The sequence below is a fragment of the Gambusia affinis genome, linkage group LG10, assembly GCF_019740435.1.
Source record: "Gambusia affinis linkage group LG10, SWU_Gaff_1.0, whole genome shotgun sequence".
Lineage (NCBI taxonomy): Eukaryota > Metazoa > Chordata > Actinopteri > Cyprinodontiformes > Poeciliidae > Gambusia > Gambusia affinis.
Window position 1 is genome coordinate 1190646 of NC_057877.1, and position 14066 is coordinate 1204711.

General features: G+C 37.4%; 1 protein-coding gene across 7 annotated transcripts in view; it reads right to left on the bottom strand.

Moving 5' to 3' along the window:
- The window catches only part of LOC122837974 (inactive N-acetylated-alpha-linked acidic dipeptidase-like protein 2), a 321561-nt gene that overhangs the window by 6069 nt on the left and 301426 nt on the right, over positions 1–14066 (bottom strand). For all 7 annotated transcript variants that reach the window (XM_044128206.1, XM_044128210.1, XM_044128205.1 and 4 more), the window contains one exon: positions 6801–6999. In XM_044128206.1, the coding sequence (XP_043984141.1) occupies positions 6801–6999 (199 nt within the window). The remainder of the gene's footprint in view (positions 1–6800; positions 7000–14066) is intronic.

Genomic DNA, 14066 nt, shown 5'->3' on the forward strand with positions numbered 1-14066 from the left:
ACCTCCTCATAGTTACAAAGCCTGCTGTAAACTGTCTTTTTTATGTGTTTGTTTCCTGACAGTTAAGGTCTTGGTCTGGTTCCAAGTTGTTTTTGTGTAACGCCATATTGATCTTCCTCACGTGTTCTACACTCTCCTACTGCAATCATTTCACCTTACAAAGTGAAACAATTGCTTTATAAAATCAGCCTTCCACCACCTGAAGAACATCTCCAGGATGAAAGGACTTAATGTCTCAGGAGGACCTAGAGAAACTAATCCACTCATGTCTTTAGTCACAGTGTCCTGTCAGGTCCGGATAAAAAAATCAGTCCTCCAGCTGAAGCTGATCCAGAATGCTGCTGTCAATGTTCTGACTAAAATCAGGTAGATAGAACACATCACCCAGTTCTAAAGTCCTTCCACTGACAGACTAGACTTTAAAATCCTGTTGTTAGTTTCTAAATCACTGAACGGTTTAACACCATAATACATTAAAGAGCTGCTGTTGTTGGATCAACCTTCCAGACCTCTCAGGTCTTTTGGTTCTGGGTCTTCTCTGCATCCAGAACCAGAACCACACATGAAGAAGCAGCATTCAGCTTCTATGCACCACAAATCTGGAACAAACTTCTAAAAAACTGCAGAACAGCCGAAACTCGGAGTTCCTTTAATCTAGACTAAACCCCCCAGAATTGCTGTTGTACCATAATAACAGGAACACTGACCAAAGTATTCAACATGTATGAATTCACAAACTTTAATCTCTTCTGGTCATCACATTTCATCTTCTACATTCATATTTTTCACTGTAACATATCTGCCACAAACATATGAAGTTAGAACTTGATAAAATGACAGAATGAGCCATCACTACCTACATTACCAAACATTTTACATTATTGCAATGAATACTAGAAGTTGGGACAAAGTGAACTATTACAGCCAAGTGTTAAAGATGTTGCAGTGCCATGGATCTGCTTTGCCAGAGGGGAATCTGAACTATGAGAGATTCATTTCTAATAGCACTTCAGAAGCCTTTGCTGTCCCAATTACATTGGACCAGTACGGTCAAAATAAATATTGAAGTTAACGTCAGTTGAGTCCAGTAGCACCTGGCTGGAATAGTTTGGAGTTAATTTAGCTGGTGATTATGCATGGTTTGCCCTACAAAACATCTAGAGCTAAACTTGTGTTTATAAATATAACATCAGAAAGTAAAAGCCTATGTAGAAAAGATTGTCCCAGGGCTGATGTTGCATTCAGCAGGTGGATGCCTGTCAAACAAAATGATGAGATTTTCATCATAGCAGCAGCTTTCAGAACTTTGCCTCATGTAGAGACCTGGACAGGGTGACTCCTGCTCTAGTATTATGGACTTAATTACTCTTCTCAGATTGACATTCAGGAACATTCTTGGCTGTAATTTACACAGCAGCAAAAAATGCTCAAACCAACAAAATCACCTAATCAATTACATGTGGCTCATATGAAAACAGTAAGGGTGCGCTTTCTTTTTTACAAGTATCCTTCCCCAATCTGTTTCTGTAAATCTGAGGCTGGATTTTGATAAATTTATGTTCTGGTAAACATCATAACCCCAAAAACTGAATATTAATACTCTTATTTTAAACATTATTGTGCACATTACTCCACAAATGATCAACTAAACGTCCTTCACTGAAGCTTACAGATAACAAATACACAATGATTTCTGCATTTATGTTGGGTGAAAGACGGCTCGGGTTTTCCAAGTAAACAGTTTAATGATTGTTCAGCATCCCAAGACCAATTGTTCCGACTCTGTGAGGGAATAGTAACGTCCTTTATAAATGAACGTGATTAAGCCTTAATGGCTTCCAAGCATGATGAAGCAGCTAATTTTAGTTTGGATGCTAATGGAAGTAGGGGGACAATTAACATGTCTATTACTGCCATAAACAGTGAATAACAATGAAAAGCAGACACCATTTATTGTCAAAGCATCCAGCAGAAAATCAGATCGCTTTAAGAGCCGCAGCAGGAGGAGAGAGCCATCGTGAATGCTAAAATCAAACACAGCAGGGGTTTACTGTCACAACTACGGCATCAGACAAGGAGGTCCCTGCCGACAGTCAAGGTCAGCTGGACTCTAAATGTAATTTCATTTCATTTATAGTGTTTATTTTTTAACTGTGTAGTTTGACCTAAGCAAATTAATCAGCTGGTCTGGAGCAGAGCCAATGAATTAATAACAGCTGTTCTGCACCGAGGAACTCCTGCCAAGAAATGCAATAAAAAAAAACCCCCAACAAAAATCTAATATTCCTCAGCATAAAATATTACTTGTTTTCTTTATTTTATTAGAACTTCTAAAAATGCTTGTGATTCTGTGAAGCAGTCTGTGTTTTATCGTTCCTGTTCTGCTCCAGATGTTGAACTAGTCGAAAAACAATCAGAGGGAGGGTTAAATCACAGCCCCCGCCCTCCCCTACATCATTTTACTGAGACAGAGATAAAATTACCAGGGAGAAGGTTTTCTTTATCATAATGATGCAGCAAAGCTGGACTGTAATTTCGAGTTTCTTTCCCCAAGTCAGTTGAATCCTGTGTGGCTTATGTACTTTTCCTTTTAATTACATACGGGCGAGAGGGGAGACTGAAGACGTTTTAGAATCAGGACTAGAGTTCCAACAAAGAATTATTATGCAAAACTATTTATTTAGCTCTTATCTTTGATATCCTGAATTTCATGAGTAGAAAGAAGCTGCTGCAGCAATGTAACTGACTGAGCTGGAGTCAGAGTCTATTCAATTTCACAATTTAGGTTTTATTTGACAAAACACAGAGATAGACTTTAAAAGGACGAGGTTATGCATAAAAAAAAAGACACATTTATTTATTTATAGCAACTTTGATCCAACAATGTAGCTGCTGATTGCTGCTGATGTAGCTGCTGGTCACAAAAGCAGTAATGCATAAGTTACCATGGTGATTTATCCTGTGCAGCTAGCTTGCTCCAGGCTTAGCTAAACCTGGAGCCTCATCTGTTCACCCTGCATTAAAATACTTCTAATTCAATTTGGTGAGCAGTCAAGTACTATTATTATGTTAAAATCATGATGCATAAACAATATGGTAATGTTGTAAACTGGCTAGAAAAATTAAACATCTAACACGAGCTTTATTGTATTGTTTTTACATCTACTACAAATATTTGTAAATTAGCACATACATATCAACACATACCTTAACCCTACCCACATGGTTAAGTAGTTATTCTGCTTTCAGACGTCCATCTTATTGATGGAAACTAACAACAATAACGTTGTGAACAGCCGTTCAAAGACAATATGTTATTCAGCTGTGAGTTTCCCCACCCTCAAGGTCAAAGGTCTGATGGATTAAATTTAATCTCTTATCAAGATTAATTCAAACACATAGTTTACCATTTTAAACTCTCTATGGATTTTGTATGACGTCAACCAGCATATTTAGCTGAAAACAAAATATTTGCTAAATTTCAGTCAGAATTTTTAGTTTTTCCTCCAGCACCAGTTTGGGTCATCCTCTGGAACAATCATTAGATGCTTGAAGAAGCTGAATTCATTTTTTCAAACATTAAATATGCAAATGTAGACGTGAGGGAAATTCCCAACCATCCCACCCCTCAGCGAGGAGACGGGTTCTGGTCCAGGATGTGTAGATGGACGCCAGAGAAAAAGCCAAAGACCTTGTGAAGAAGCTGCTGAAGCTGGGGAGACAGAGTCGTTATTCACAGTGAAATGTGTCCTGTACTGACATGGGCTGGAAGGCAACTCAGTGAGGAGGAAACCATTACTCCAAAAAGAAAAAGAAGAAGTCAGATGAAAGTTTTAGAATCCACACAGGGACAGAGAATATTCCAGAGACGTGTTCTGTGGTCCGATGAAACTAACGTGGAACCGGTTGCTCGCTGGTTGAGCACCAGTCTCAACTGTGAACCTATTTATATGAACTCATATAAATCATCATCATAAATACCACAAGCGTAATGATCACTGCTCACATACATCTGAGGCTGCTTATTAACCCTTTTTCCTTTTTTTTTTGCTATTTCTCACAGACTAACATCCTGTTGGTCTGAATGTTGCTGGACAAACTGTTGCTGGGCAGCAGGCAGCTGATTGGACCCAAACAGGTGTACCCTGAAAGAAGGTTGAGAAGAGCTGCATTCGCCACCCGCCACTCCCCCAGCCGCTGTAACATCCTACCAATCAGAGTCCACAATATTGCTTTATCACCATATTCTGACAATAAAGAGTTTTGCATGCTAAACAGCTGACATTTAATAAAGGCCCATTTAATTATCTCTTTGATGGCAGACGACTGGAAGACCTTTTGAAATGAAGTCATGAATTTAAATAACTCCAGGGGATATATGACACACCATGTGACCGTTTCATTCTCCTTTATTTTGGCATTTAATAAATGACTCTCAAAAGAGAACAGTGAGACGAGGATATGTCAAGGAAGAATTCATTCAGATCTCTGTTTACAGCGTTTAATGTGCCCTGTAGGAGCACAGTCAAAATTAGTTTTGTTATTTAAAACCAATTTCTTCACTCAATAAAACCATCTGGCCTTAAGTGGAACACACTGACCAATCACCTAATTACTTCAGCTGATGACCTTTAGTCAAATTTACAAATCTGGCATTTCACCTATACATTCTAAACTCAAGAGTGCTTGACCTTCACTGGAACATAATTTGGAATGATATACGTGTCACGCAATGGCTTTTTAATTGTTATTAATTGAGGCTTTGAGAGAACGATTGGGCTAAACTGAATTAAATGAAAGAGCATATCATGTAGATCTGCTTGATCTTACTTTGTAATAAATTGGATTTTCAGAACTGTCTGCCCTAATAATATTCTACTCAGAAAATATTGCCTCTTATTTGATGGGAACTGAAAACTATTGATAAGGAAACCGTGGCGGTGAACCTTTACTTTGACCATTTTCTGTTTTTAATCACCTTATGCAGGATTAATATCCCCAGTCTGGTTGACCATCCCACCTAGCACTGCCTCTGGACTATAATCCTTGTATTCCAGATGTATCATATTTTTTTTTGACTATGTATGCCATTTAAACTTAGATTCAAAGAGCGCAACAAGCCCCCTTAATCTCTGGGATTCATTCACAAACCACCATAATGTCCATTGTTCATTCCTGCTTTTCCTTTATATCTGCAGCAGATTTACAAAGCAGGTTGCACTAAAAATAAAACGATGCCCATCATGTCCAGCAGATGGGAGCAATTTGCATCAATGTGCAGTAGCCCTCTCTTCACCTATGATCACAGCAGATCATTGAAATGGAGAAAAAAACTGTTTTACTCCAAATGATTATATTTAGCAGAGATGTTCACATGATCAAAAGTCCTGAAAACTTTAAACCAATCTCTGCATGAAGGAATCACTTTAGAATGGTAGTTCCAATTCTAGAACTGATGCTGCAGATTGCAAAAGAATTAAGTGTCGCAATGATGCATCATTTTTCAGATAGAAAAATAATCGACTAAAGTTAAAAATCTATTAGATAATATTTTACATGTAATCCTTAGAAATATATTACTAACTTGAAATCATGCCAATTTCTTTGGTTCTTCTGTATTGCAGTCCAATCAAAAACCACGTTCAGAAAATCTTTTGTTTGTGTCATTCGCATTAAAAAACAGCTCTGGTCTTTGAGAACCAAAAGCTTTATGCATAAATACACAAATACTGGCAAACTTCAGAACGGTAAGATGTTAGGACCTTCCCTTTGTCTAGAACTTTATGAATTGATTGATTATTTAAATGAGACAATGCATAAGGAAGGTCCAGTGTTGTCATAAATATACATCATTTGGTATTTAGGGTTGATATTTGATAAAATTCTCAACTAAATTTGGCTACATCTTAATATTTAGCTAAATTAGTATTTTGCTAAATATTAACTTGCCTGAAACACTTTAATGCAAGAATATTTAGTGCTGTCTTGATTTGGATTATTAATTTGTAATTCTGATTAAATGTAACTTAAAGTTTGCTTAACATTTGACTTGTCTGAATTGACAGCTGAGAAACTGTATTGTAGTGAAAACCTATTTCTTTTCAACAGGAACGCCACAGTCCAGCTGACCCCCCAAAATAATAAATACATTAATCACGTCCCCGGCAGACGACCTGCAGACAGGGCAGCACAATCTGAAACAGCAGATATGGATCCATACTGTCTGACAGCTTTTTGAGGATTTTAGTTTATTCTAATAAAATTATTAGATTTACAAAATACATTTTTCAGGCTTCTTCCTTAATTTCATGAGTAAGTTCATGAATTCATCTGTTTTTCTTAAAGCCTGACTGGAAGAAAAACAATGAGCAAATCGTGTTTAAACTCCCACTGATGCGCTGCTGTGTATGAGTGACTCTTCAATAACAGAAGTCCAAAGTTAATGAGCCGAAGACGGAAAAAAAATACGTAGAGAAACAGTTCCTTGCTAGTTTGCCAAAAACAAATTTAAAGTAATTTACAACTAATTATTTTCACCCTGTAGGAATCTTCTGAACCCTCGTGAATTATTGACTAAAGCAGAACATCTTAGATTTTGCACATAAAAAACCACGAAGCAAGATAAATTTTACTGGAAGCAAATAGTGGATCTCATCATACTCTCAATTTTTTAAAATACTAATATCATGAGTGTTTAATATTTAATCCTTTTTCCAAAATGTAAAAGCGACTCAGGGTTGGTAGAAAACTGCTCAGCAGTAAACAGAATCTGACAGGAGCTTCCTCTGTCCAGTGTGTACCTGAACACTCCGGCCGGTGTCTGTGGCAAGATGAAGCTTTTTTCCAGATCACGGAGCACATCGTTCAGCATGCGTACGTGGGAGGGGTCACGCTCTTTGGGGTCATTCGCCGGGCGCATGGCTTCGGACTGGAAGAACGCCGCGTGGTCTCTGAGAGCGGAGGCTGAGGACACCAGGGGAGGCAATACCGCATTCTTATCTGAGAAACAACAAGGAAAAAACACAATGTTAGGATACCTCACCATGGTTTTCACATGTAAAAATCTTTTTATATGTATTTGATGTATAATATTCTAACAACCTTTTGTGCTCGAAAGAGTATTTTACTGCAATGGATTCCCAACAAGTGGTCTGTTTTTAGGTAGAGGAGGCTTATTTTGGAAAACAAACCACCTGACTTTTTGTCATGCTTTGTCCACTGATATTCTTGGATGGAAACCCCTTTTGGACTACAACGAACAAGACGTGTCCACCATCTTGTGTTGTGCATTTATTAACTCACAGACTTGGACTATAAAATGTCTGTTATTCTGTTATTGAAGAGTCACTCATACACAGCAGCGCATCAGTGGGAGTTTAAACACGATTTTTTTCTTCCAGTCAGGCTTTAAGAACAACAGATGAATTCATGAACTTACTCATGAAATTAAGGGAGAAGCCTGAAAAATGTATTTTGTAAATCTAATAATTTTATTAGAATAAACTAAAATCCTGGTCAGATTTACAGGGTGTGGGCCGCAGGACTGGAGTCAGTTCCTATTGGTAAAAAAAAGATTTTACCAAAGCAAATTACAGTATATTAATATGTACTCCTTTACATCAGCAGGTCTGATCTGACGCAGGTCTACACTGGTTGGTAGCTCCATGTTGTCCACAAAAAGTACCATAACTTCATATTTTTCAAATGGTTGAGTTTTGTTCATTTTCATAAAAGCATAAAATATTTGTACAATTCACACTGATTCGGGCCAGAAGTTTTAAATAAAGTACAATGTTTGCAAAACACACATTTCTTAAAAAAAAAAAAATCACAAATAAAAACAGAAACTAAAAATCTGTGGGGCCCCTAACAGTCGGGGCCTGAGGCCTTTTCTAAAGTCTGACCCAGGAAAGCCAGGAAAGTTTCTTTGGTTTCTCCTTTAAACTGTGTTACTGAGCTTTTGTTTGGTGTTGAGTTTTGTTCTTATAAACATAAATGAATAAATATAGCTAGAAAAAAAAAATCTGAAAGAAGTTGCACAGATTTGTATACAGCACCATTTGCTCTTCTTTATATTTTTCCCCTGGAGAAGGGGAAACAAAATTAATAAGTTAAAAGGGCAAGCCATTAATAAACTAAAAACCCATTTTGTTTGGAAGAAAAGAATGATATTTCTGTTGTGTTATCTCCTGCTGGTTGACACGCGCCACCATGGGGATGCTCCAGCAGGTAATCTGACACAGATCCCTCCCTACACACGGCGCTGCTGTTCACAGAGCCTGAACATACGAACGAGACAATTGAGGTTTTCTGCCTGAATAAAAACATCACAACGTTAAGTTGCTTGAAACGTCTCCTATTAACTGTCGAGAGCCCTTCATCTGTTCACATCTGCATCTCCAGGTGAGAACAAATTTAGGAGCACAACCCCTACAGAGAGTTCCTCTCTGCTACGTCTCCCTGTGAAGGGCTCACTCCACAGCCAGTCATCTGTCAAGGTGGAGGTAAAACAGTTGTACTGCGCTCACAGAGAGTACAGCTTTATCCATTCATACCGATGAGTGCAGCCACCATTGAATTTGTGTGTTTGGCACTTTGTAGGGAAAAGAAAGAATGCCTAATGTGGTGCAGATGTCCCGTTTTCATGTGCGCTCACAAAACTACAGCCATTCCTGTAGCAAAGCTTCACAGGTACAATACAGAATCAAAGCAAAGTGAGGTTATTCATTCTAACAGGTTGTCCTTATTTAAAGAAGTCAGTAAATGTTGTACACACTAGTTACAGTCTACTTCCCTCTGAGCGAAGTGACACCAGATATTGTTCCCAAGAACAGCTTACCTTGAATAAAAAGTTAATTGGAGAGAAGACAGGGGCTTAAAGAAGTGTGAAAATGATGCAGCTCAGCTAAAACCATCCAAAATGCTTCAAAATGGAAACCAGAACAAAAAGACATGCAGGAAAATGGAACTGTTCGAGTGGATCAAAGAACAGCAAAAAATGACTGAGTCAGCCAGTCGTCTGCTCCAGGGTGAACTAAGAAGAATGGTGTAATGTTTAAACTCAACTATTTAAAGCCAAGCTTTCGGCAAGCAGCCCGTTGCTGAAAAGCTGACGGCAGCTGAAGATGTTACAGTTGTGAAGAACTCAGTGGCTGGCCTTGAGAGAAATGGAATATTTTAGAGACGTATGAAAGAGTGAATGGTTTTTTTTTTGGAACTAGAAGCTGCCAACAGTTTGTCAGATGATCCCCAAGATCTAATCACTGCAGTTCTGCCCTGTGGCATGGGAGAGTCTTCAGTTAAATACTGCTACACTTTTCAAAACATCTATAATGCCTGGCCATTGTTTTCCTATTTCAATAAATTCTCATATTCCTTCAGTGCTCCATCTCATATTTCTCCCATTGAACTGGATTTCTTGGGATGCATCCTGGCCAATCAGTGAATAGAAGGAGGAATCGTAAATGATGCTGTCGAGTTTCTGCGCTGTTTGAGAATTGTATCTGTGGTTATGGTTTGGATATGGCAGCGAAGGGAACGGAGTCATTCAGTCCATGCTGGACATGCTTCCAAATATTTAGCACTTAAGGTGAGAGGAAGAGGAATGCTTTTAGCCTGCAGCGTTTCACAATCCACTTCTGGAATGACAAGTGACTCACTCTCCTGAAGAAAAGTGGAGGTAACAATTTGTCATTTCTATTTCAATACAAGGCTTTCAATAGTTCACTGACTGTAAAAAAAAAAAAAAAAAAAAAAAAGAAGAAAAGAGTTTTATTCTATAAACCATCAAGACAAGAAACCAAACTTATTTAGTAGATGTCATCCTTTTGGCAGTGAACTTTCCCATTCTTCTTCCCATTTCAAAATCCTTTTTTAAATTTCTTCTGATCGGTCTGTTACCAGGTTATTTTAACTTTGACATTAATACATCTTAGGAGTGGTGCTGCAGGTAAGCTATCCAGTTAAGTTTGCTTCATAATGCCAAGTGCTTTTCAGAAGTCTGACATTTGTGCTTATTGCATCCGTTTTTGATTGGTCTGATGTAATATTCTAAATTTTTCACACTCTTTATCTGTAAGCCATCATCATAATTGCAAAAAAAAAAAAAAAAAAAAAAAGCATGAATGAGAGGACAAGCAAAAATTATTTATTTTTTTACACATAATTCATATTTTTGATAATAGTGGGAGATTGATAATTAACAACCTGTATGGTAAACATCCAAGTTTCCGCTCTCTTGATATGTTTACCTCAGAATTTGTTCTGTGATTTGAAACATTAACAGAAACCTGAAGACATCCTTCAGTTTTATTATAAACATTATTGGGAAGGAGGGAAACTGTCATCCAAGAGAGCAGCAGGACTTGGTATGTCTTGATATCGCAGATCCACAGCAGGTTTGGAACAGAATGTGACTCATCGGTGGGAAAAATGCGAAGACAGAGGGGCCAAAAATAGACAGCGGGAGCTATTCTCCTACAAATTTAAATGGCTCGCCTCACAGCCAGCTGGGACTCATGAAATATTGTTTGATTGTTGTAATCCATCATATCTTTTGACACCCTGGGACATACATGGGAGAGTTTGCATTCATCTATGCAGTTGGGACTTGGACTCTTGAGATCAGAGCAGCAGGGAGAAGAAAGGTGAGAAAAACAAAACACCCTCAAGGAGATGCTTTTATTAATCAGAATAATTTCTATTTTTACACTAATCTCTATAGATACCATCGAACCTTGGGACCTCCCTGCATGTACATTAGTTTAAAATAATTCTGTCAAAAAAATCCCCCTTTTTTTTGTTCATTAAATGAGAATGAATAAAGAATAATGTTCTACCTAATTGTACTTACAGTTAGTTTTTTTTTTGTATGTCATGCTACAATCTACTAGCAGCTTTTTTCTGTTACAAGATCTATAGCTCTAATTACATGTGAGCACACATATGGCCATCAAATTCAGGAGAGGTGCACTATTTGCACTCATCTATGTGAGGTCACGGTGATTTCTTGACCCCTACCCACACGCTGGTATTTTCAGTCTACAACCTTAATATCCAGGACAGATGAGCAGACAGGTCCTTGGTTTGTGGTGGATCATTGGTTTCCCCGTCCTTCTCCAAAACAAAGCAAGTGGACTCGGTGGACTTCAACTATATTATTCAATACCAATAGATGTTCTCCAAATCCTTCATTTATTTGTATTCTGGTCATTAACTTCTGCCTGTCAGTCAGGATGTTCCTCAAATATCAGATTTCTATTTTCTCTTTTCCTTCTGTTTTCATGTTTTGTCAGAAATAGACATTTGTGCTTGACTGCATCAGAATTATTTTAAAGTTTCAGAATATGTATCGGATTATAACAAATGCCATGATCTGGTATTTTGAAAATGAAAGAAGTATCTTAACATAAATGCAATGTGAGTTTGCCGCAAAAAATGTGAGAGGAAAAAAAAATACTGGGAAAATAAGATATGCATGACACAATATTACAGTTCAACAACAATAAAGGAAAATAAAGAATAATAAAACTAACAGTAAACAGTTTAGATAGATAGCTGCAACTAATAATTATTCTAGTATTCTGTTATTCTCTAAATTATTCTTAAAAATACTCAACTAATATGACAAAAATGGGCACATTCTGCAGACTTAAGCCTTTTAAAACAATATCAGGACAATGTTAGACAATATTAGAAATACACTAAATTCGTTTTCTAACTAAACAAATATTTTATTGCCTGAAAGTCAATTACAGGATTTCTTTACTGAATAGTTGATATTTTCTTTGTGATTAACTGATTACTAATTATACAGCAAAAAGTACCATCAACCCATCCATTCATCTACTTTCTCCATAGAGGGGTCGGGAGGGATGCTGGTGCCTATCTCCAGATAATGTTCCGGGTGAGAGGCGGGGTTCACCCTGGACAGGTCACCAGTCTGTCGCAGGGCAAAAAGCATTTAATGGAAGATTTTTCTAAAGAATATGAATCAGCTGAAGTTGCAACAATCCCACCTGAAGAGTTCTGGATATATTTTCAGACAATGATTTAATTTTTTATCTAGAATGCAAAATGTACTGTATATATTTCTTTAATATATACATTATAGCTCTCACTTACTTATTTAATCAAAACAGCTTTTTCTTTGGTCTCCATACTCCAGTTAATGATTAATTGATTACTAAATAAGTTGACAATTATTTCAACAATCAATTCATCTCAATTAATCCCATTAACTGTTTCAGCCCTTGAGAGAAGCACAAACAGTTTTACTAATAAAAATTGGCCAAAGTACAACTGTATGTCTGGAGATTGCTTTTAAAAATAATATATCAATACCTTCTGCTGCCCTGAGGTGAGACGGAAGGCTGTTCCATCAATGTGGGTAATAATAATAAAAGAGTCATCTCACTTATGTGTTCTTAGTCTCACTTTGGGTTTACATTGAAGGCCTGTGGGTTCTCAGTGTACGTGGGATAGAAGTAAATCTAATAAATTCGTAGGGTCCAGACTGGTTTATTGGGTTTTAAACCAATAAAAGAATTTTCAGATCGATTCTGATGCAGAACGAGAGACAACATGAAGAGCATTTTCTGACCCGCTTGCAGGTGAGAGGAGGCAGGACATTTCAGCCGTCCATCCTGCAGGTAATAAAGAAGTGCTGCCCCGTCTGCAGCGGGACGTGAGAGAGGACTGAGCTCTGGGAATATTATACTGATTATGAATTACAGTCTTTATTACATCTCCATTAGAAATTGAAAAAAAATTAGATTTGACAACTGTTATGCTTTTTGAAATGTTTCACATCAAGTTTCTTTTAATGAGAACCACTCTTCTGATTATCAAGGGAGTTGAAGTGACAATCTGGAGAAAAATTACTGCTAACGAGAGAACTGACAGGCAACATGTCGCCAAGAACAATGGCACTAAAAAAACGAATGGCAAAAAATAATTTTTCAAATTATATTAAAGGTTTTAAAATGCTAACAAAGCAAGTCTCATTTAAACCTGTCATCACATGAAGTTAAAGTAATGAGTAAATAATAAATAGTGAGTTATTAGATGCAGTCATATGTGAATAATTTACTCAGTGTACAACACTTTCCTGAAACAGTCACACCTCCTACACTTTAATACATTTCAAGAAGGTAAAAACACAACTCTCAATGTTTTTTTTCATGGACAGGTTGATAAATACATACATTTTAATCTGGTATAGTCTTCCACTTCCACTTTATCCTTTAACTCACTGAATGAGTAGAGATATAACTTCCAATCTAAAATCTCAGACATCACTGATTCCACTGTTCACTTTAAGGTGAAGATCAGAAGAACATCAACAAATGAACATCTGCATTTGTTCATATAACGTTTTTAGTTACGTCTAGGAAGAAGTTTATTGAATATACCAATGTTTTTCTCAATAGATTTATCTCTGCATCTTTCTTTTTGGTTGAAAGATGCAGTTCAAAGATGGTTGAACTGCATTTTTCAACCAATTGTCATAAACTGCATTTGACTGTATTTTACAACTAAGATGCATGCCATTCATTTTGCATTAATTGGATTCTATTTTTCTATATAACAAGATGTTAACTGGATGTTTTGTGTCTTCTAAAGCAGTGGTCCCCAACCTTTTTAGTAGAGCGGACTGGTCAGCCCTTCACAAATTCTCTGCAGAACGGGGAGGGGGAGGCGGGGTGTCGCGCCATAAGGATCAATACCGATGTTTTTTACTCATTCTCCATGGCGCACAAGACGTAACCGACAGCATCCAGTTTAGGATTTTCAAAATAAAAGCTCCTCCAGACTCAATTCATAGAACAGACATATTTAATTATTTCTTGCACGGCCCGGTACCAATTGGTCCATGGACTGGTACTGGTCCGCGGCCCAGTGATTGGGGACCACTTTTCTAAAGTACCTTTTCATGACATTGGTTCAAACCGAATTCATCTATGAAGTTCATCATCAGCTACCAGCTACACAGTCTCTACCTTGCCACTATTTTCTAGTTATTTCACTCTATCCTGAATTCTCTCCATTTTAAAGCAGTGTAAAGA